Below are 23781 nucleotides of genomic sequence, written 5' to 3'. Positions count from 1 at the left end.
CGCCGTTGCCGTGGCAGCGGTCGGGGAGCCGGGATAGGTTTTGCCGGGGATCCCAGGAGCTGCAGGCGCACTTAGGGGCAGTTTCATGAGCCGACCAGACACAGTGGCTGAGGCTGCGACGCCGGAGACTGGTGAGACGTTTTACATCTCCCGCCGACGCCCTCGCACGCACCCCACGGCCCCGGCCCCCCTACCCTTTACTCCACCAGAAGATTCCTCTCTCTCTCCGACCCCCGCCTTCCAAGGCCCCCGCTCTCTCCCATTGGCCTCCCACTTTGGCCAAAGCCCCGCCTCCCTATTCCCCCAGCCCCCTCTTTTGCTTTCAGGCCCACCTCTTTCAGACCCCCTTCCCAAATCTCAATCCCTAATTCCCACGGGTCCCTTTTCCCACGGGCCTGCCTTTTCCAGTTCCACCCCTGGCTTCCATAGTCCCGCCCTCAAACCCCGTAGACCAACTCAAATCAAGGCTTCCTCCTTAGGCTCCACCCCTCACGCCCGCTGGTTGGTCCCTGCGGACCACTTTCCCGCCCCGCAGCACACCTCGAATCCCGCCCTTTTCGCTTCCCCTCCTGAGAGCCTCTCCTCCCTTTCCCCTGTCTCCCAACTCCTGAACCCTGGCCTGGATTTCAATTTCTTAACCTGTGAAATGGGGGGTGGGGGAGGGGGGATAGGAAAAGATGCCCTCCCAAGTCTCCTCCCCGTCTCTCTTCCTCACATACACACCATAGTTGGTTTATGTCATTGTTATTATTAATGTTGAATTATAATGATAGGATTTATTGAACACGTACCATGAGCCAGACCATGTGCCAAACACTACATGCATTACATCATTTATTTCATATAGCAACTTACTTACAGGTGAGGACAGAGAGGTTCACATCCTCAGTTCACATGGTGGAGTGAGAATCCAAACCCAGGCCATTCTTCTCTATTAGTGCAGTTACTTACTCCTTTGTCTTCACTGGATTCCTTCAGTGTCTCCAGGGATCCAGGCAATTAGCACTCCTGAGTCAGAGACTGACACTGCCATTTAGATGGTTTTAGAGTTTCTAAAGTGTTTCCATGGGTGCACTGGCCAGGAGGGAGGCATAATCTTTACCTGAGGGGTAGGGTCCCAGGGGTCTCGAGAGAGAAGCGGGAGAAAAGAGGGAAAGGACTCGAATGTTAAACGGTAGTGCAGGAAAGGCTCCTTCACTTCTCTGCGAGTTAAAAGTCCACCTTGGGCTGAGGGGCCTGAGGAGAGGCAGAGTTACCTGCTGCTCCCACACCAGAGTAGTGGTGGCTCAATTAGTGCCAGCACTTGTGTGATCTCAGGAACAGTGCAGGGCTGGCAGCTTCAGGGAGAGGGTTCTACTCAGGACCCAGGAATTACAGAGAAAGCCTGTGTCAAGTGTTCCTTCACTTGACACACACACAAACCCACTCACACACACACGTTTCTCAAAACAGGCTTGTATCTGCAAATCCCCACTGTTCAGAAGAAACGACGTAGGGTAACCTTGGATGTTTTCCAATGTTGTGTTTTGCTCTTGTATATTCTTACTGCTTTGGCATTTGCTGCTGCTCATCAGAACCAGAACCTAACATATGGCCCCAGATGGCCCCAGATGGCAGCTGTAGTTATTTGAGGGTGAACAGGTCACTGTTTCTTTACGTCTGCACAAGCAAGCTCCTGAGTTCCAGGTGCTTTGCCATCTGAAAACCCTTCCTCCCAGGGTGGGATTTTTTTGCTTGCTGTATTTATTTCCTTCCTGCCATTCCAGGAAGGAAACCCAGAATGTTTCAGTCGGTTTTTCTGTTTGTTTCTGCCTCATTCTTTGGGGACATAACACCTCATGGGTGGCAATATCTTATGAGAGGCCATCACTGAGGCAACATTTGTATGTGGGAAGTGGACCTGTGTGTGTGTGTGTGTGTGTGTGTGTGTCTGTGTCTGTGTCTGTGTGTGTGTATTGTGGGGACTCATCACCCCACCTGTGGGTGGAACTGTAGAGCTGACACACCAAGATTTGCCCCCTGCAGAGACGCTCAGACATAGATGGTGCTTCCTGGGGGACAGTGCTCTGTGTGCCCTGCTCTGTCCCTATCCCTGACACAATGCCCAATATGTAGAAGATACTCAGTCACCATCTGCTTAATGAACACAGGATCTGATCCCCTACCCCTGCACTGTCCAGTATAGTAGCCACCAGCCCATGTGGTGCTGTATATGAAAATGGTGGCTGGTCCAAATTGGGATGTGTCAAATAGACATTGGATTTTGAGACTTAATGCAAAAAAATAGACTTTGAGACTTAATGCAAAAAAATAGACAATATTTTATATTGATTTAACATTGAAGAGATATTTTGGGTATATTGTTAAGTAATATGTTATTAAAATTAATTTACCTCTTTCTTTTTAGTTTTTTTAATGTGGCAAGTATAAAATTTTAAAACCCATACATGGCTTGCATTATATTTCTTTTGTCCAGTGCTGCTCTAGAAGTAGTATGGCCTGAAGATGTTGGACTCAAGAGTCCCAGCTCCCTGAGTGATCTTAGGCTAGCCCCCTAACTTCCCAAAGCCTCAGTTTCCTCATCTGTTTAAAGGAGGTGGACTTGGGGACTTCCCTGGCGGTCTAGTGGTTAGGACTCTGCGCTTCCAATGCAGGGGGCGCGAGTTCAATCCCTGGTCAGGGAACTAAGATCCCACGTGCCGCGTGGTGCAGCCAAAAAATAAAAATAAATAAATAAAGGAGGTGGATTTGGAAAGTGGCCGACAGTAGGTCCTGTAGTCAGAGCCAGCGGTGCTCAGGCTCAAGGCTGGCAACCCCACCTACCCTTTCCCTTGCCCCATCCTCCAGCCTGAAACAACCCCCTTCTTCTGGGACAGCCTCCTCCCTGCCCCCCACTCCCAGGAAGCCCTCCCTGAGTGCCCACTCCCTCACTCTCCCTACATCCACTCCCAGGGACTGCAGAGCTGGACACGGGAAGCCAGGCACCTGGCTGAGCTTCTGACCCTGAGCCCGAAAGCCCACAGGCAAGTCCAAGAGCTGGGGGCACTCAGACATCCAGCTCCACGGACAGGCACCTGTGCAGAGTTGAGGACAGGGCCCAGTCCTCTGGGAGGCCAGAGAGGCTGGCTTGCCCTCAGGAACCACCCTGGGGCCTCTGGGTTTCCCTGCACCTGTGGGCACAGGCAGGCCCTCAGGTCCCAGCCCAGGTGGCCAGGTCATACCACAGTGAACTAAAAAACGGTCTATGTGCTCGCAGGGAGACAGATTCCCAACTGCAAATAATGACTCAATGATTCCATGCCACTGTGGTGTGTACTGGGAGGGAAAAGCACAGGCTGCTTTGAGAATGTGTAACAGGGGACCTCACCAGCCCGGGGATCTGAGGGAGGCATCTTATTTAGACAGAGTACGGGGAGGAAGCATATTCTACGGGGGTGAGACGCCGAGGTGCGAGGGGGTGCTGGGGAGGGGAGAGGGCGACCCTCAGGAAGGCTGGGGCAGTGGTCTGGGGGAGGTGGGGGGTGTGGAGCAGTGTTGATGGACAGAGGTGGCAGGTTCTCAGAGTGGGTGGGATGTGGAGGTGGCAGCACTGGGTGCCTGGATGTGGGGATAAAGGAAAGGGATTCGAGGAAGTGCCCAGGTGCTTCCAGTGAGGGTGCCGTTTTCTGCAATGAGGAAGGTTGGGAGATGGGAACAGGTTGGAGGAAGAGAGGTTTCCCTGCCAGGCCTGGACTTCCTGGGGGCCTAAATCCTGCCCAAGCAGCCCCTGCTGCAGGGTGGGGCTTTGGTGCAAGGAACTTTCTGCTGCTGAGAAAACCACAAAGGACAAGGGGCCCCCACTGCAGGGTGGGGAGGGACCAGGGCTCAGCATCCACAGGGCTGCTGGCTCTGACACCTGCTGTCAGAGGCCTGCGAAGAGCCACGGGAGGGGCCAGACCTTCTGAGTCAAGGGCCAGGGATGGTTCATCCAAATCACTGTCTTCAGATGTCCACACACGGCAAAGATGGAAGGGAAGCAATCTGTGCGGGCCGCAGGGGAGAAAAGGAAATATGGAAGGTAGACAGCAGCTCCAGACAAGGATGGTCTTTGCTGTTGTTACTGCTAGTAATAGTAATCACAGTAATAATAGTTACTATGGCTGCAGAACTTTTACTGGTGCCTTGCCCTGGACCGAGCACTTTTTTATTCTTTTTTGTTTTTTGCTGTGTTGGGTCTTCATTGCTGCCTGCGGGCTTTCTCTAGTTGTGGTGAGCAGGGGCTACTCTTTGTTGCAGTGCGCGGGCTTCTCATGGCGGTGGCTTCTCTTGTTGCGGCGCGTGGGCTTCAGTAGTTGTGGCACGAGGGCTCAGTAGTTGTGGCTCACGGGCTCTAGAGTGCAGGCTCAGTAGTTGTGGCACACGGGCTTTGTTGCTGCGCAGCATGTGGGATCTTCCCAGACCAGGGAACCAACCTGTGTCCCCTGCATTGGCAGGTGGATTCTTAACCACTGCACCACCAGGGAAGTCCTGGACCAAGCACGTTACTTGCAGATACCACCTGGCCTGATGGGGGATGGTGTCCCCATCTTAAAAGTGAGACAGCTGGAGCTCAGAGGGGTGCAGTGACTTGCCCATGACCACACAGCCAGAAAGGGGCAGGACTGGGACCCCTGTATCAACATATAATGGGCCCCCTGTCACCAGAGTGATTAGGATAGCTATCCATACAAATTTTCAGGTGTTCCTCTCTTACACTTCAGGACTTGTTTTCCTCCCAAAGTCAAGGTATTTTAAATTTTCTTTGTGGATTCTTTTTCTTTTCTCCGTTCAATTACTAGTCGTTCATTTGTCAGTGAGCATCTGCAATAGGCCAGGCCCCAGGCTGCCATACTGGGGATACCACAGTGACTGAGGTGCAGTGAGGACCTGTCCTAGAGAGCAGAGGCCGTTCCTGCAGAGAGCAATCAGGGCCAAGATGGGGAAAGCCCAGAGGGAGTATCTAAGCCAGCCTGGAGGGTGGTCAGGGAAGGCTTCCTGGAGGAGGTGATGTCCGGGAACCCTGAAGGATGAGAGGAGTTAGGCAGGTGATGGGAATTGGATGGGGGAAGCATGACTCAGATGGAAGAGACAGATGGGCATGGATTCAGAAACGAGTGCCTGCACAGGAGCTGCTGCTTGTAGCTGATGGTATGTGGAGGGGAGGGGAGGGGAGGTGACGAGAGAGGACAAGGGGAGGGGTGTGCCTGGAGGTAGCCTTTCTCCCAAGGGCCAAAGTGAGGCCTGAGGGGTTGTTGGCCAGTGTGATGTGGTCAGATAGGCTTGGCCGAGGTCTCCATAGCAGAAGTGGATCAGATTCCAGTGGGCAGGCCTGTGGCCCAGCTGGAACTGCTGCTGCAGTCCAGGCAGGAGACGAGAGTGGCCAGGGGTGGTCCAGTGCTCCCTGTCATACTGTAGCTACAACTGACTTTTTGTTGTCAGTAGCCGGTCCAGTGCTTTGCTCAGGGAGGGAAGGACAGCAAGTACAACCTCATACACAGCTGTATCCACCCAGCACTTAGCAGGGGCCAGGCACACACAGGTCCTCAGAGGGACTTGTGGACCGAGGAAATCAGTAGTGTGGGCGTGGGGTAGGGTGGATGAGATGGAGGCTGGTGAGGTCACCCATAAGCAGGTCCCAAAGGGGCCAGGGAACCGACTTCTCCCCAGGGTCGAGGTTGGATTTCAGCAGGTTTTCTGGGGTTTTCAGAAGCTTCCTCCAGCAGCAGCCACGTGGCTCTGGCTAACGGGGATCTTCTCTGTCCACCCCAGGAGCCACGAGGATGGCACACCTGCTGGGCAGCCAGGCCTGCATGGACAGCCTGCGCAGGGACCTCACCGACCTTCAGGGCACCATCGTGGACGTGTTCTCGCGTGCCGGGCCCATGCATTTCCCTTCCTGGAAGTTCCCTGACCGCATGGCCTGTGACCTGGACATGGTGGCCCTGCTAGAGCACTACGACCACGTGCCAGGTGACCCCGAGTTCACGCAGCTGTCCCACGCTGTGCTGCTGGAGCTGGTCATCGACAGGTGAGAGCCTGGACCAAACCTGGTCATCTCAGGATGCTGGCACCCACCCCATAAACCAGTAGCAGCCACAGGATCCGCTTCTGGCGGGGTGATGACATTGATGACAACAATCACCTTTGACTGAATGCTGTCGGGGGCCAGCTTGGTTCAGGGCCCTCATAGCGATCTCACCTGCATCGTGCTGTGCTGTGTGTCTTTTTTTTTTTTTTTTTTGCAGTATGCGGGCCTCTCACTGTTGCGGCCTTTCCCACTGCGGAGCACAGGCTCCGGACACGCAGGCTCAGCGGCCATGGCTCACGGGCCCAGCCGCTTCACGGCATGTGGGATCTTCCCAGACCGGGGCACGAACCCGCGTCCCCTACATTGGCAGGCGGACTCTCAACCACTGTGCCACCAGGGAAGCCCCTGTGCCATGTGTCTTATAGTCCACCTTCAGGGAGTTGCTGGCCACCCTGTTGGTCTCTGTGACACCACAGCTCTGACGGCTACTTCTCCAGCCACCGCCAGCTGCTTCCTTAGGGTTTCTGTGTGTCGAGGACACTACAGCTGCTGCTCAGACTTTCCATCCCAGGCTGTTTTTCCTGTCCCTTCCATGTGTCACAGGGCCAGACATGGGATGTGCTTTTCCAAATCCTGGCCCTGCTGGGAAGGAGGCCAGTGGATTCCCCTGCAGCCCCACCACTTCTACACTGTCTTTCACATTAGCATGGTCGTCAGCCTCCACTCCCTGGGGACCGCAGTCCAGGCTCCATGTGCTCCAAACCCTGCATGCTAATGAAGTCATGGGTGCCAGTCAGGCAGGGACCCCAGCAGTTTGGGGATGACCTGCTTGGAGACAATTAGAAGCCAGGGTAACCACTCAGAGGCCTGGAGGAGCCGACGGTGTGAAAGCACTACCTGGACCCTGTAGGGGGCTGAACATGTGTGAGCCCAGAACACACCTTCCTTCCTTGCTGTGCCCTCTGCGAGGAGTGGCCCGCCTACTCGTCCCTGTGCTGGCCAAGCCCGTCAGGGCCCAGTTCACCCATCCGCCTTCTAGAAAGCTGGAGCTGACCCGCCTTCCCACCCCTCGCCTGGCCCGTCTGTCCAGGTCACTCTCCACCCTCCAGTGCTGCTCATTCATTGTCCCCATTCACAGAGGAGAACACCTTGGCCCAGAGAGGGGTATGGCCTGGAGCAGTCAGTAACCCTCCCCCAGGCCCTCTCTGCCCAAGGGCACAGTTGGTTTGGGATGACCCTCCTGCACCTGCAACAAGTTGAGGTCACTTATCTGCCCATGTTTTGTAAACACAGTATCTCTTCTTTTAAAACAGCCTGATTCCCATGCAATTACCTACTTCTCTTCCCAACACCCCTTTTCCTTAAAATTAGCCCCTGACTCAGGGTAGGATAGGGACCTGGCTCTCTCACTCCAGTCTCCGTTGTGGCAGAAGCAGCTCATTCCACAGGAGAACCCCCACCCCCAACTAGAATCAGGAAACCGCAGGGCACACTGCCCTGCACACTCACCCTGAGGCTGTACGCAGCCTCCTCCGCTTTGGGGGGTCTCAGCTGGGTCCTCTGCAAGGTGAAGGCTCTGAGCCACATGGTGGAAGGCAGCCACTTACCCAGAACTTTCTGAGGACTCTGGACACAACCGAGGCAAGGCCCAGCCTCCCAGAGCCTCCTAGTCCAGTGGGGAGCAGCCAGGCAGAAGCGCTGCCACCCAGGAGGCCCCGAAGGGGCCCCAAGCTTAGCCCTCAGGGAGGGCTTCCCGGAAGAAGTGGCTCTTGGGTCAGGCAGAGCGTATTCTGAGACACTCCGAGTCCCTGACGCCCGTGCCGGTTCCCAGAGCAGGAGGCTGCTGGTCGTGTGGTGTGAGGGCACACTGGTGCTGGGCTCGGCCCCAGCCAACCCTGCCGTCTCTGCCCACAGGCTCCTGCTGCTGCTTCAGAGCTGCGCGAGCTACTTGGAGAACCTCGGCGTGGAGCAGACGGTGCCCCCCGCCAGGGCTGCCAGGCCCTGCATGTCCGTGGGGCTCACGGTGCGGCGCTTCTGGAACAGCCTGCTGAGGCTGGTCATGCTCATTCAGCAGGTGGCCCCCCAGGTGGGTCAGCCACCCGCTTCCCCAACTGCAGTCACCCTCACATCAGTCCACCTGCTCCAGGCTCCTCGCACACCACATGTGCACCGCATCTGTCGCTGGCTCCACTCTGGAGCCCCCACTCAAGGCCCATGCAGCCTGGCAGTTCGCAATGCAGGCCTTGGGGGTCATGTGTGGGCCATCTGGTTCTGCAGGTTACACTGTGGGGCTTTGGAAAAATCCTACCTAGTCTGAACCTCAGTTTGTTCATCTGTGCAGTGGGGGTGATAACAGGCCCTACCTCCCAGGGCATTGTTGGGTGTTTGTATCGACCCCATTTGTTATGGGTTATTCCATAACCCTCACAACCACCTGGTGGGCAGGACCACTGTCACCATAATGGGAAGGAAACTGAAACTGACAGTGGCTTCAGCAACACAAGAGCAGACAAGTCCACTAAGCAAGGGCCCAGTACCCGGCAGCTGTGTCTGTCACTGTATTACCCTCCCAGTGCCATGCATGTAACAGCATGGAGCCTGGGCTTGGTAAGCTGAGGCAGCAGAAAGGAGAAGGCATGCTCTCTCACTCACCTTGGTATCAGATATCATCTGAAGGTCTGAGCATCAGGAGTGGCTGCTGTCACAGAAATCCCCAGAGAGCTGGTCACCTCCCAGGCCCATCTCCCTCACCTGCTTTCCCTTTCTCTTCCTGACTACAGAAAAGGGCAAACCAAGGGGAGACCCCCACCTCCAAGCCCACAGCCAAGGGCGAGCCAGCCAGGAGCCCTGAATTTGTGACTGCCAAGCTCATCAAGCCCACCTCACCAATGCCAGGCTTGCCCCAGACCTGCCAAGAGCTGGACAGACTCCCTGTCAGCGTCTCCCTGCAATGTCCAGCCAGGACGGCCAAAAACACCAGGAGTGTCCACTCCCAGACCATGGAGACAGCCTTGGTGCCCTGTGATGCATGCACCAGCGTCCAGGGCAGCCTGCAGGAGGTGGGCAAGATGGTCATCAGCCTGTGTCAGAGCCAGAACTTGCCCTCGTCCTTAGGCCAGTTCCAGCATCTGGTGCAGGACAGCATGGGGCTCAGGCCGCTGCCAGCCACCACCATGGGCCACTGGGCAGCCGAGCAGAGCAAAGACCTGGCACGCCTCAGCAAGCACATGGGGGCCCTCACTCAGCTTGTGGGGCCCCTCAGGGCCCAGCTGGAGGAGGCTAAGGGGCAGAAGGACAGACTGAGGAAGCAGGTGGGCGAGCTGGAGCAGGCCCTGCAGCAGGAGCAGGGGGCACAGCGGCGGCAGGCGGACGAGGCCGAGCAGCGCCTGGCCCAGTGGGAGCACGACAGGCGGCAGCTGCTCGCAGGTCTGTGCCTGAGGCCGGACCCTCAGTGCCAGGCTCTACCACAGCCTGAGCATGGGCTCCTCCAGGAGCAGACCCCGCAACGGGGCTGTGGGTGCTGGGAGTCGGTGTGGAAGAAACCTGGACTGGGAGTGGGCAGCAGACGCAGGGAAGGGAAGGCAGGGGAAAAGGGGTGTGCTTATCAAGCTGGTTACACTGTGGGCAACGGGAGCTTAATCCCACTGGGGAACGCAGGAGCCTGTGTAGAATTCCGAGTCGTCCCACGAGAGGGGTGAGGGAGCGGCGGATTCATACACTCACTCCTGTCGGTCACCAAAGGGGACTCCTGGGAAGTTCATCCCCCAGGTAGCTCCAGCCAGCTGAGGCCCCTCTTTGGCTTCAGTAGAAGCCGTCAGGCAGAGAGATGCAGCTATTGCACTCCCAGTGGGCCAGCTCCTGCTGAAGTTGTGAGGCCTGAGGGAGTTGGGCAAGTCACCCCCATGGAGGACACTGAAGCCCAGAGAGTCAGCCAGCCGACAGGAAGCAGAGTGGACAGGGACCCAGGCCTCCTGGCACCTCCCCAGAACTCCTCCACCCCAGCTAGGGCTGCCACCATGCTGTGGGGTGCACTGGACGTTGAGGCTGCGAGCCAGGCCCAAGGGAGCCTCTGAAGGGCCTCTCTCTCGGCTGCCATAGAAACAAGTGACCTCAAGACAAAGGTGTCCACCCTGGAGGGGGAGCTGAAGCAGCAGCGGGAGTCCACGCGGGCCATGGGTGAGGAGCCCTGCCATGGAGCCCTGTACCGTGTGCCATGTGCTCAGTGGATGGACCAGCACCCTCTGTCTCCTGGGCTTCGGGGGCAAAGCTAAAGGGAACCACAGAGGAAGCTGGGTCTGACAGGCCACACTGTTGGGTGATGCCACCTCCCACCCAGAGAGTACCTTCTGTTTTCAGAACCCACCTCAGGCAGGGTTCAGAGCCCCATTTTGTGGCTGAGGACACTGAGGCCCAGAGATGTGCTGTGACCACTGCCCCCCTTCCCAGGTCTTGTCCTGGGTCAGAGGCAGTGCAGGAACTCCCCAGGGCTCCCGCACTCTACCCCCTCCCCCGCCCGCTCAATCCTGCAGAGACGAAGGCCCAGGAGCTGCAAGAGGAGGCTGAGCACAGGGCGGAGGCTGAGAGGCAGGTGCAGCAGCTGGAAGAGCAGGTGCAGCTGCTGGCAGGGCGGCTGGACGGAGCCAGCCAGCAGATCCGCTGGGCCAGCACAGAGCTGGACAAGGAGAAGGCCCGTGTCGATAGCATGGTCCTCCACCAGGAGGTGAGGTCAGCGCCTGGTCTCCTGCAACGAAGGGAAGAGAAAGGGCTCCCCACTGACAGGGGGGAGACACTGGAGACCTAAGGAGAAGAATTCCTGAGTGGCGACTGTGACTGGAAAGAAGTGGGGGCGAGGTCTGCTTTCCAGGGGGGGCGGGATCTCCAAGCTTGGGGGTCCTGGCCTTGCCAGGGTTGGGGTCTGCTCCCTTCTTCCCTCCACCCCTTCTACTGCACACATGTGCACAGACAGATGTAGCACAAGGGGGTGGGCTTGGATACAGCTGCCTCCTTTGTCCTGCATGTCTGGGCCTGGCCCCATGGGCCTCATGGCCTCCCTCCTGCCCATCCCGGCTCAGTCCCTGCAGGCCAAACAGCGAGCCCTGCTACAGCAGCTGGACACCCTGGACCAGGAGCGTGAGGAGCTGAGGGGCAGTTTGGCTGAGGCCGAGGCCCAGCGGGTCCACGTGGAGAAGCAACTGCAGCATGTGCAGAGCGAGAGGGAGCAGGGGCAGTGCCAGCTCCAGGCCCAGCAGGTGTGAGCAGGCAGGGCGAGGGGGCAGGGGCGGTACTTCCCTTTCTCTGGAGGAACCTGCAGCCAGCTAAGCACCTGCGGGCCTGCCCCGTGCCTGGGGAGTGGAGGTGATGGGGTGTCCCCAGCGGGCTGGGAGCCGGTCCTCAGCTCTGAGCCTCCCCTGCCCCAGGAGCTGCTGCAGAGCCTGCAGCGAGAGAAGCAAGGCCTGGAGCGGGCAACAGCGGATCTGCAGCTGACCATCTTGGAGCGAGAACGTGAGCTCGTGGAGTTGAGGGAGCGGGAGAGGCTGCTGGTGGCCTTTCCGGACCTGCACAGGCCTGTGGAAGCCCAGATCCAAAGTAGGGGCCCGGGGTTGGTGCAGAGGGCACGCCGGGGCTGGGGGTGGGCAGCTGAGGGCTCATCAGGGCAGGACACGGGTCCACAGCAAGGGTGGCAGAGCCCCCACAACACATAGGTGCTCTGTGTGTTACCCACTCCTCTGTGTGGATGGGGACACAGAGGCCCAGTGGGGAGCTGACCGCTCAGGGTCACCCAGCCAAATCCAGACCCAGGTCTGGCTACCTGTGTAGCCTGTGCTCTTTACCACGTCACAGGCCAGTCCTTGCTCAGCTTCCATGTCCCCTGTCCTGGCATCTCCCCAAACTACACCATGGGGCCAGCTCCAGGGGCACAGCCCCAACTGTCCAGTGTCCATGGGAGTGCTAGGGACCCATCTCAGTGGAAGACTGACTGCCCGGCGGCCTGGGTTCTCGTCCCAACCCCTCCAGTCCCCTGAAGCTCTGGGGTGAATCCCCGTGCAGAGCTGTTGGGATGATCCACTGCAATCTAGCTTGTCATGATAAGTCATCACTTGTGAGTGCTGGGCCCTTGTGTTACCCTGTCAACCACCCCGTGAGGCAGGTAGCAGCCGCTTGTGACAAACCAGGAAACTGATAACCAGAGCAGGCAGCACCTTGCCTGGGTTCAGAGTCAGGGGGAGCATCTGTCCCCCCCAGCAGTGGGAAAGAACATCCTTGCTGAATTCCTGAGACTCATATCCAAGAGCCGGCTGTGGCTTTGAACGAGTCACTGTCTCCCAGGCCCTCCGGAAACAGGTGGCCTTGGAAGAGCTTCACTTTCTTACCTATGTGCTAAATTTTTGGTGAGCTCCAGGTCCCCCTCAGCTCTCAAATTCTGCAAGGCTTTGGTCACCTCCCAGCAGGCAGGGGAGTAGGGAGTGCAGGGGGAGGGGGGGGAACAAGGCCTCAGGAGAAAAAAGATGAGGTGGGAGGTCCAAGTATGCTGACCCCGCCCACCTGCAGGGCCACCGGCAGGGGACCCTAGGCATGGGGACCCTAGGCACGTACCGGCTGGCGTGTCTGCCCTCTGAGGTCCTGTATCGTTGGGCACAAGAGGCAGACCTGATGGGGTGGGGTGCCAGATAGTGGGTCTCCACAGGCTCTGGCAACGTCACGGACGACATGGAGAGGCAGGTGCAGGCCAACGACATCCGTATCCGGGTCCTACAGGAGGAGAACAGGCGGCTGCGATCCATGCTGTCTAAGATCCGGGAGGTGGCCCAGCAGGGGGCCCTCAAGGTGGGCAGCATGGCTCCCCCACCTGAAAGGGACCAGCCCTTGGGGACTTGGAAGAGGCCCCCAACCCAGCAGAGGTCTTCAGCTTCCCCCAGGGACTCTGCCGTCAGCCCAGCTCATTGCACATGGGGCTCTCAGGTGGCTTTAGGCTGTGCTTTTGTGAACCATCTGCCACGATTCAGGAAGGCATGAGGATGTTACCGTGCCTTCTAGCTCCAAATCCCCCCTCTAGCCCTTTGAACCTTTATTTCAAGTGCACCAGGAGCCTTGTGAGAAAGCAAACCTTCCCACCCTTACCACGGCTAAGGACAGGCCCTGGAAGGCTTTCCAAACCCTGCCCCTCAGAGGAAGGGGCCATGGCGACAGGTTCAGGCCCTCCCGCCTCCTCTATGACACCCTCTCTGTTCGCTGCAGAGGGGATCCTGGGCCTTTCTGAGCTTGCTTTTCTTTGCAGCTGATCCCACAGGACCAGCTCTGGACCCCTCCCAGCAAGGGAATCCACAGAGCAGCACCCCCAGCCCAGGCCCAGAGAGCATCTCCAGGGTGAGTGAGGCTTTGTCAGAGGCGGGGCATATGGGGGTGGGGTGGTCCCCCTCGCTCACAGGGGATCTTGCCGTCTGATCCTCCCTCAGGCCCCTGGGCAGGCAGCACTCACCTGGCAGCAGGATGGCCAGTGCGGGCAGGACCCTGCCGGGCCAGCCCCAGGCCTCCCCGCCTCAGCAGCCCTGCAGTCGACCCAGCAAGTCCTCCCTAGAGGATGTGACCCACTCGACCAACTGTGCCCAGAACCCCATCCGGGCCTTGGCCAGGCTAAGAAGGAGACTGTCACCAAGCCGGGGCCAGGCCGGCCCTGCATACCAGCCCCAGGAGCGGCCCACGTAGCCTGCAGTGGGGTGGGGCTGGAGGGCGGGAAGCTGGCAACCCACCCCATGTAATAAAGCCCAGGCCATCTGCTCACAGCGACCTTGGCCTCACCACACTGGCTCAGCAGGGCAAGAGTCCTTCCTTCCCTGTCCTGAGTCCCCGGCCATGTGGGTCATTGGCCAGCAGAGGTCTGGCACACTGTGCACCCTCAGTAAATGGGAGCTTCCTGCCTCCCTCCTGACAGGGGCAGTGGAGGAAGAGGACACACTGAGGGCAGAAAGAAGCTTCTAGCACCTGGGCGATGTGAAAGCAGTCTTTTGATCCTCACTGCAAAGACTAAGGGGTAACATGGACTCAGTGACCCCCACCAATAAAGAGCAGGGTCAGGGTAGGGGGTGCGCAGGGGAAGGAGAGCAGCCGCCACGGTGGGCCCAGTGAGGACACCTGAGGCAAGGAAGGAGTCAGAGGCCAGGGTTCTGGCTCAGGCTCACAAAGGCAGGCAGGGACCACCCAGCTGTGAACCTGGGCATGGGGACATTAAGGATCCAAGAAAATCAGCCCCCCCTTTCACTGTGGAACGCCTCACCTTCAGGAAACACAAGTCAGAAAGGGTTTCTCTAAATCCAGGAGGTTGGATCCCCAGGAGGCCACTGAAGGCAGGGCAAGGCTTCACCCAGCCAGAGAGCGGGACACCCCAAGCCAGCCCTGGCTTTCCCAGGCCTGTCCCTTGGGGCCAGGGCACTGATGCCGCCAGGCACACCAGGCCTGCAGTAGTCCAGTTTTCCTCACGAAGCCTCCAGCCTGTCCTGAGCCACCCTGCCTGTGAAGGACAGGCACTAAGACCTCGCTGAGGAGTTCTGGGTGTGGGGGTGGGATGGGGGATGCTCTTGGCTTTCTATGACAGTTTTCCCTGGTCAGGAGGCCAACAAGTAGAGCACCTCAGTTTACAGAGAAAAGTCAAGAAGAGCTGTGTATGTAGCTGAACTGGCATGGCCACAGGCTGCCCAACTCTTGCTTCTGTGGAGCCCGGGGGCTCACTGAGGGAGCCTGGGCTGTCTGGACTGGGCCCCTCCCAGCTGAGAGCCAGCCCTCAGGTGTGCTCCCTGAGGCAGGGGGCGGACCTGTCACAGCCCGGCTCCTCTCTGCATCCATTCAGTAGCTCACAGGTCTGTAGGTCAGACGTCCTGGCCCTGTGTGGGTGGGTTCTCTGCTCAGGGCCTTACAAGGCTGAAATCAAAGCATCTGCCAGGGGCTTCCCTGGTGGCGCAGTGGTTAAGAATCCACCTGCCAATGCAGAGGACACAGGTTCGAGTCCTGGTCCGGGAACATCCCACATGCCGCGGAGCAACTAAGCCCGTGTGCCACAACTACTGAGCCTGTGCTCTGGAGCCCAAGAGCCACAACTACTGATCCTGCATGCCACAACTACTGAATCCTGCACACCTAGAGCCCGTGCTCCACAACGAGAAGCCACCACAGTGAGGAGCCCGCGCACCACAACCAAGAGTAGCCCCCACTCACCGCAATTACAGAAAGCCCACGCACAGCAACAAAGACCCAATGCAGCCAAAAATAAAAAAATAAAATTTAAAAAGCATCTGCCTTTCTTTTGCAAGGGTGTGGGGCAGAATCCAGGCTCATTCTGATTGTGGGCAGAATTCTGGTTCTTGCAGCTGTCGAACTGGTGTCCATTTCCTTGCTGGTCGCTGTCGGGGCTACTCTGGGCTCTCAGAGGCCATCCAGCTTCTTGCCACATGGCCCCTCCATCTTCAAGTCGGCAACAGAGAATTTCTCAGGCATTGAATCCCCTCCATGGTTCAAATTTCTGAATTCCTCTCCTTCCACCAGCTGGAGAAAACTCTCTACTTTTAATGGGCTCACGTGGTTAGGTCAGGCCCACTTGGATGCTTTCCCATATTAAGGTCAACTGTGCCATATAACAACCTAATCATGGGAGTAAAACCCATCAGCGTCATAGTGCCAGGATCACATAAGGCATGTCCATGAGGGCTGGGGGAATCTTGGGGGCCATTTTAGAATCTGCCTCCCATGGGCAGTAGACTCCAGGGCGACTTATCTTAAAACATCCACACAAATTTTACATCTTATGTTAAAATATATCCATGTTTAATATTAAATCTCCCGTACCCCAAATCTAAAAAAAACAGATGCCCCTGTAAGATGTACCACATTTATCCTGTGGCTTCAAGTATCCTGGTCAGCAACCTGTAACCCCACGGAGAAGCACAGGACTAGATGGTTTCTAAGGCCTCTGGTTCCAGCCAGGCCCCAGAAGGGAGCCCAGCTGGACAGGCCATGGGACCTGCAGCTGCCGGTACCCAAGGACCGAGGGTTAGCAGGCAATGGAAGGGCCGCTAGGTTTAACATCATAGCCTTCAAGATGTGTCATGGAACATGGTCAGGTTAGAGTGCCCCCAAGGCCAGATAGCTCCTCTCCCAACCCACCCCCAATAAATAAGCACAAAACCTGGCCACTGCAGCCTCAGGCCCCAGGGATGCCCTGACAGGCAGGCCAGAGAGCTCCCAGAGCCCTGGGAACAGCAGCACTGCCCACACCCTCTTCCCCAGGTCCCTGGCCAGAGTCCTGGGAGCTGTCTGAGTGGAAGGCAGGCACACCCCAGGATGGCAGAGAAAGGCCCCAAAGCAGCCTCTCTTCCTGCTGGGTCTGGGCCCTGCATCCTCATCCTGGGGGCTGTCCATCCCAGTGTGGATGTCCCTCCATCCCAGTGTGGATGTGGTGGGCACCTTGCCCCTCAGCAGGGGAGGCCCCTATCCCTCCTTCCACCCATAGGGTTTTCTGTCCTGTTCCCCCTGCCATCTTGTTTCAGGCACCCAGGGCCCAGGGCCAGGATGCAGGTGGAGGGATGCAGAGATCCCACATGCAGAGATCCAGCTGGGGCAGCTAATCATCTGAGTAGCGGTTCCCTGCAGGAGAGGAGAAAAAATATCAGGGAGGGAGGTGTCAGGTGGGAACCAGGTGGAGACGGTCAAGGGCCCCCACCCTTAGTGCTCACCCAGGACGTTGAATTTGCACAGCGGGCAGGTCTGCTGGATCATCAGCCAGGGGTCCACACAGTCTCGGTGAAACTCATGCTTACAGGGCAGCACCCGGAGCCACTGCAGGGTCGGGGAGAGGGCTCAGGCCTCCAGTGGGGGTCACAGGCCCCACGCCCACACCTGAGCTGGAGAACTGAAACCCCTGTGACCTGCCCCACCCCCATGCTGCTTTCCATAGGTCTGGTGGAGCTGGGTGAAGGCCTGGTTGGGGTACTTCTCAGGTCTCTTGGGAGCAGGGTAGGGGGCATCACGTGTCAGCCGAAGGCTGGCCTCTGCCCAGGGCACTAACTTGCTTGTTGCAGAAATAGTCCAGACACACAGCGCAGGTCTCAGCACCAGGCTCCGGGGGGTCCTGTGCCGCCCGGCCCAGCCGGCAACGCCGGGTCTTGAGGGACGCCAGCCTCTGCACCACCTGGCGCTTGAGCAGGTCCACCTGTGGGGTAAGGGCACACAGTTCCCGAGGGCTGGGGACACCAGGGCTCCCGAGGGCCCCCGAGGGCTGGCTCCCACCTGGCCTCGGGGCTCCCGCTGGCTCTGCCGGGACGCCTGCCGCTGAGCCTGGACCACGAGGCCTGTGCACAGGAGCATGGCCACCAGCAGGATGGTGTTCCACAGCTGTTGCAGGGGCTTCTGGGGAGAAGAGCAGGGTGTCAGGGCACCGGAGCCACCCCACCCTCTTTACCCAGTAAATCCACCCCAAGGACCAGGCAGATGAGGTCCATGGGCACCATGACCCCAGAGGCGCCAGGCTTCCTCTTCTGAAGCTGCTGTCCCCCACCCCCGCCCCGTGCTCTCTCAGGGGCTGCCCCAGATTCACCCTACATCAGTGCTCAGCCCAGGCCAATCCTGGGCAACAAACCTGGTGTTTGTGCACTCACAGAAGCATCTACTGGCAGCCTCACAGACTCCCCAGCCCAGGACCCCCATCCCTACCCAGCACTCCTCCTGGTCTGCTTTCCTGGCTGCCATCACCCACCCACCCACGCCCATCCAGGCTGAGCATTCACAGCCTGAGAGGGCGCTAGTCCCTAGGCCCTGTCTCCTCACTCCCTAGAGGCCCCACACGCCCCTCCTCTCCTCCCCACTCTGCTGCTCTTCAGGTGCCCTGCTCAGGCCTCACCCACCCAGGTCCCACCCACAGTCACAGGGATCTCACCTGCAAACCCGATTACACAGCACCCCTACTTGACCCTTCCCTCTGATGCTCCCCTCCCGCCTCCTCCGCATTCCCCATCCTCAGGAAGAAACCCAAACTCTTCTACCAGGGGGCCCTCAAGGCCCTTGATCTCCACCCCTCCCCGCTCCCTCATCCCATGCTCCCTGCCCCTCCCACGTCTGTGCCTTTCCACACTGTTCCAGGTCTTGGGAACTAATGCTCTTCTTCCACGCTCCCTCCCTTGGCTTATGGCTTTGGACACCTCTTGCTCTGGAAGCTCTCCCTGACCAACCCTGCCAGGCAAATGTTCCCCCCTCACCTCCCCTGCCACCCTCCTCATACCCACTCTGCCCTCAGCGGTCCTCCAGCTCCCGCTGGTGGGAGGGAACCACGTCTGAGGTACCTCACTTCGCCTCTGAGAGGCCCTCAGGGGGACACACTGACCTAGACTGAACTGCCTCCAAATCCAGTGCGGCAGACAGGCTGTGACCACTCAACAGCTGGCTCAGGAGGTGACACAGCGGAGGAAACAAGACCCAGCCGCTAACCCACCAGCACACGGGCCTGCAGACGTGTCACAACTAAAAAATGCATTCGTTTAAAAGTTTTCTGCCTTGGGCTTCCCTGGAGGCGCAGTGGTTGAGAGTCCGCCTGCCGATGCAGGGGACACGGGTTCGTGCCCTGGTCTGGGAAGATCCCACATGCTGCGGAGCGGCTGGGCCTGTGAGCCATGGCCGCTGGGCCTGCGCGTCCGGAGCCTGTGCTCCACAACGGGAGAGGCCACAACAGTGAGAGGCCCGCGTACAGCAAAAAAAAAAAAAAAAAAAGTTTTCTGCCACCGTGTTCTTCCCCAGCCAGTGCTGAAGTTCAACTGCCAACACGTGGTGGGAGAGGGGCTGAGAAATGATTTGATGGGCAAGGTGCTGTTAGGGTCACAAGACGTTGCTTTAGTTCAGGGTGGAAGCACTCTGGGGGCCACTGCCAAGAGGGGTCTGTGAGCCCCAGCTTCACACTCTGTCCCACCCTCACCCCCTGGCTTGTGTCCGCGTCCCCTTTCGTCCATGGAGGGATGGTGACACCTGCTCAGGAAGCTCTCCCGAAGCCCCTAGGCTGAGCTCAGGCGCCTTCACCATGCCTGGAGGGCCATGCCCCTCACCAGCTCAGTAATCACCCCAGCAGGTGACAGTGTCTCTGGCCTAGTTCCTCCCCTGATAGGGCCACATGAGCCCAGGGCTGGAGCTGCCCTGTCCTCATACCCCCTGCCATGCTGAGCCAGGCTGACACGTGGCAGGACTCGCACGACCTTTACTGTAAGCTCTCTGGGGCAGAACCTGGAGCTCTGTGCTTTGGAGCGGCCAGTGAGTTCTGGGTGGGCCGAGGGTGTGGCTGGCCTGGAGCTCTACTGGAGGCCAGAGACCCCATCTCCCCAGGCTCGGTGCATCTTGGGGACTCCCAGGTGAGGAGGGAGGGCAGAGTTGGGCCTTGTCCATCAGAGCAGTAGGACATGGTCATCAGACTTTTCTGATACATGGTGACTACAGCTCTGGATGCCCAGAGGCTGGAGGAGTGGTGACTGGGCCCTGGGGCTGAGAGCTGGCCCTGGCTATCCTTCAGACACCTCAGCTACCGTGGGCTCCCAACACCTGTACTGGGCCACCCCGGCCAGCAGCTAGGCCAAGGCTGTTCAGCGTTGCCCTCACAACCAGCCAGCCTGACCTGACCTACAGTACATGCCCACCTCCTGGCCTCTTGGGCACGCTCCCAGCCTGATCCTCTCTGAGCTCCAGGCTTTCTGCCCACACCTCCTCCCAGTCTCTCATCTGACAGCCCCTCACCAAATGCCTGCCCCTCCCAGAAGTCCATGTGGGCTGCCCTCCAGGGGGAGAGAGGGCGGGCTCTCTCCTCTTCCAGAAAGCCCTTCCTTCCACTCCCGCAGCCTCACTCCCCGCTCCCTCTGCAGAACTGCGGTTCACGCTGCTCAAGCGAAATTGTGCTCTGGGCTGCCTCCGTGTAAGTTCCTCTTCTCTGCCCGTCTTTGAGGCCTTGAACGGCAGAGCCCAGGTCTTCCAAGGCCTTTTGTACCCTCCACAGCCCTTCTCACGGACCCCCAAGTGTCCTAGAATATCAGAACAGTCACCTTTGGTGACTGTTGACTTATTCGAGCACTCATAACAATAAAGGTACTGTTGGGGAGCAGCTACCCATCTGCTCAGTGCCCGCCGTGAGATTTACATACACGATCTCAACAATCTTGTGGCCGTGTGCTATACCTGTTCACAAATGAGGAACGTGAGACCAGAGGTTAAACACGCAGCCTAACATTGCTCAGCTAAGGTTTCAGAGCCTCATTCCAAGTCTGCCTGACTTGAAGCTGCCTTGCACGGCTCCCCATCCACCAAGGCATGCTGGAGGCTGCGCATCAGGAGAGCGGGGAAAACCTGCCCTGCAGAGTGGGGATTTGAGAAATGCTTGCAGACACAATACCTTTGACCCTCTCTATGCCAAGCACTGGGAAAGCCAGAGACAAATAAAACACAGCCTGGCCTTCGGGAGACAAAGTCACAGTCCCCAACGGTCACACAGGATGGGCTGTCCTAAGAGGCCTATGAGGGGGCTTCCCTGGTGGCGCAGTGGTTGAGAATCCACCTGCCAATGCAGGGGACACGGGTTCTATCCCTGGTCTGGGAAGATCACACATGCCGCGGAGCAGCTAAGCCCATGTGCCACAACTATCGAGCCTGTGCTCTAGAGCCTGTGAGCCACAACTACTGAGCCCACGCACCACAACTACTGACCCACATGCCTAGAGCCCATGCTCCACAATAACAGAAGCCACGACAATGAGAAGCCCGCGCACCACAACGAAGAGTAGCCCCAGCTCGCCGCAACTAGAGAAAGCCCACGCACAGCAACAAAGACCCAATGCAGCCAGAAATAAATAAATTAAATTAATAAATTTCTTTTAAAAATTAAAAAAGAATTTAAAAAATAAAAATAAAAGCAGTAAAAAAAATAAAATAAAAATAAAAGCAGTAGGGGGGTTGGGGGCCCAATGTGAGGGAGGCTTTCCGAAGAAGGCAAGAGGATGAGAGTTGTGAGGGCTCTGGCTGGACTGGGACATACAGAGCTGGAGAAAGAGGATGTCCGAGCCTACAGACAAGCCCCGGTGGCAGGAGACCGGGGCGTGAGTGGAGACCGGTAAATGGCACAGAGTGGCTGGAGTGTAGGGAGAAGACTGGGGAAAAAACAGGGTGAGTGATCAGGAGAGCTGTGAAAGCCAGGTAAGAAGTCTGAATTTCTTTCTGCAGGTGATAGGGAATCAAAGAGGGCTTCTGAGAGGGACAGGGACGTGACAACAGCAGCAGCTAAAGCTGACTGTGCATGACCCCGGGTCAGGCACCACACGGAGCACCCACCCAGCCCCTGAACCCTCACAGCAGCCCTGGGAGGTGCAAGGGGTGGTCCTCCCCACCAGGGCAGGAAGACGCCACAGGACTGGAGACAAGTCATGTGTGTAGTCCCCCCACCCCCACCTCCTCTCTCCAGGCGCTCACCTGCTCCTGGGCCCGACTGCCTCCCAGGCACACCAAGTCCTGCCATCCTCCGTAGCTGTCCTTGGAGAGGCCGCAGGTGGTCCACAGGGTCAGCTTCCACTCGATGTTGGCTGACAGGGACTCTCCGCTGGTGATCTCAGCTGTGGCCTGGGTCCTCCTGAGAGGGGAGGCCAAGGGGCCAGACAGAAGGGCTCTTGGGAGGAGAGGCCCGGACCCACTCACCCCAGCCTTGTGGGAAAAGGATACCCCTGAGTATCACCCCACAGCCCTTCTGCTTTGGCCCCCACGCCTTTCCCAGCCAGTGGTTTTTCTAGTTCTCATAACAGCCGGCCAAGGAGGCCCTCAAGCACAGGGAAGAGTCAATCAGGAATCTGGCTTCCTCCTTGCTGGAGCCAATCACCTCCACCTATAGAGCCCACAGAATCATCTCCTTCTAGTCCTCTCACCCGTTTTTCAGACTAGGAGGCTACAGTCTCAGACTAACAGGGAAGGCCCTGGTCCCAGGACCCCTGAGCCCACGACAAAGCCAAGGACCCTAGCACCCAAGCCCAGTCCTTTGAGCCCAAATCCCAACTCACTGCAGCAGTGCCTCCAACAGCTTGGTGACATTGGAAGAATAATGGAGGACAATCACCGGCCTGAGCAGAAGTTGGGATATGTCCAGCTGTAGGGGGACAGGGAGGTCAGCCAGGCCGGGTCACCCATTCCCCAGCCTATGTGCCCCAAAAGCCTGATCCGGTTTACCTCTCGGACCACGTTGTGGTTCAAGATGAGGAGAAGCAAGGCAGAGGCTCCCAGGAAGAGCGCCCTCCGCATCTGCAGGACAGAGGCAGAGGCTAGCACACACCCTGCCCACACACCTGTCTCACCACCTGTGGTCATAGTTGTTCTCAGCTCCTGGCTCTGCGGTTAGCATTTCCTCTGGACAGATCAGCTATAAGCTCCCTGAGATCAAGGGCAAAAACCCTTATTCCTCTCACCTTCCCCCCAGATGCTCTGTGGGACCCAAATAATACTGTGCTTTCCCTGGTCCAAGCAAGGCAGGCTTGCCCACCGACTCGCAGCAGGAACTTCCCACTGTATACTCTCAGAGTCTGGTTGAGCTTCCTGACTCTCTCGAGCCTCCTCCCACCTCTCTGCTGCCAACCACACTGACTCCAGTCTACCCCTGGGGTCCCTTGCCCCAGCCAGGCCCAGGGCTTCTCTGGAAGCTCCTTAGGGGCCCACCTGGTAGTCTGGCTCTAGCAGTTGCCTTGAAAACCCTTCCTCCAGCCCCCTTTCCACATACACCCCCTGCACCTGCTGAACCAGAGCCTTAGGATAGGCCTGTGGGCCGCTGTCCTGACTCTCCTGGTGAACCTGGGCCTCCTGCTCCTTGCCCACGTATGCCACTGCAATCCAGTCTTCTACGGGCACCTCCTGCTCCGCATCCACGATGTCCACCTGTGGGGCGAGGGGCCATGGTAGAAAGAGGAGGGGGAGGAAGGGGGATCAGTCACACAAGCGATGCAAGGCCAGGGTTTGGGAATGAGTCTGGAGGGGAGGGCATCTGATCTCAGGTTCTGGAAGCCGGAATGCTGGGGGCCTGGGCAGCCTGGGGAAGGGGCGCTGGGCTGACAGGGCTTGGTCCAGGATGAAGGCTGGATCTGGGTGCAGGGTCTACGGCGGGGCGGGGGCCATATGGCTCAGCGGCGCTCACCAGCAGCAGACGGCCACCCAGAGGGAGCGCCGGGTCGGCCTCGGGGCCAATCCTGACGCCCTCCAGCAACAGAGCGTCCTCCCGAGGCAGCCTCACGTCCACCCGCACGGCGCGGGCCCCGCCCCGTCCCGCCCTGGCAGTGGGCTCGCTGCCGTCCGCCGCGGCCCCGGGCCCCGCCAGGCCCAGCCAGAATGGCAGCAGAGGCAACAGCAGCAGCAGTGGCGACGGCTGCGGCGGAGGTGGCGGCGGCGGCGACCTCGGCGTGGGGCGAGCGGCGGGGCCCATGGCCGGACACAGGGGCGCCGGGGGTCCTGGGGGCGTGGGGAAGCGGAGGGAGCCAGGCCGCAGCCGGACGGGGCGGGACGCCGGGAGGGGCGGGGGCGGGGGCGTGGCCGGACGGGGAGGAGCGCCGGGAGGCGGGGTGGGCTCGCGGCGGCTCCCGCGCCCAGACCCGGCCGCGCGCGCCCCCTGGTGGCCGTGGAGAACACAGGCGCCGGCGGTCGGCGGGGCTGCAGCCGGGCGGAGCCCAGTTCAACTAGCAGAGGTGGGAAGTCAGAGGAGG

The 23781-nt window shown here is 58.7% G+C and overlaps 2 protein-coding genes across 4 annotated transcripts; one reads left to right on the top strand and one right to left on the bottom strand.

Annotated features, from left to right (window-relative positions):
* Positions 1-19: 19 nt before the first annotated feature.
* CCDC157 (coiled-coil domain containing 157) lies at positions 20-15294 on the top strand. Its single transcript, XM_032603351.1, has 11 exons — positions 20-131; positions 5788-6046; positions 7961-8132; positions 8827-9472; positions 10145-10222; positions 10576-10766; positions 11119-11295; positions 11464-11632; positions 12732-12871; positions 13323-13411; positions 13501-15294. Exons 1-11 carry the CDS (start codon positions 86-88, stop codon positions 13748-13750), a joined length of 2217 nt encoding a protein of 738 aa, XP_032459242.1. The 5' UTR covers positions 20-85; the 3' UTR covers positions 13751-15294.
* Positions 15295-15837: 543 nt separating this feature from the next.
* Positions 15838-23580, bottom strand: RNF215 (ring finger protein 215). Of its 3 annotated transcripts, none has more exons than XM_032603352.1 (9): positions 23220-23580; positions 22820-22963; positions 22265-22336; positions 22099-22184; positions 21521-21677; positions 17321-17440; positions 17100-17243; positions 16768-16870; positions 15838-16678 (listed from the first exon to the last, which is right to left on the bottom strand). In XM_032603352.1, the coding sequence occupies exons 1-9, from the start codon at positions 23502-23504 to the stop codon at positions 16656-16658; spliced, it is 1134 nt and encodes a 377-aa protein (XP_032459243.1). In that variant the 5' UTR covers positions 23505-23580; the 3' UTR covers positions 15838-16655. The 3 variants fall into 3 exon arrangements, with proteins under 3 accessions (XP_032459243.1, XP_032459245.1, XP_032459244.1); XM_032603354.1 differs by having other exon boundaries at positions 17100-17228; positions 23220-23574; XM_032603353.1 differs by having other exon boundaries at positions 17321-17437; positions 23220-23574.
* Positions 23581-23781: the final 201 nt, after the last annotated feature.

This window comes from Phocoena sinus, chromosome 14, assembly GCF_008692025.1.
Source record: "Phocoena sinus isolate mPhoSin1 chromosome 14, mPhoSin1.pri, whole genome shotgun sequence".
Lineage (NCBI taxonomy): Eukaryota > Metazoa > Chordata > Mammalia > Artiodactyla > Phocoenidae > Phocoena > Phocoena sinus.
Note: the sequence above shows the minus strand (reverse complement) of the source record. Positions and strands in the feature narration are given on the sequence as shown.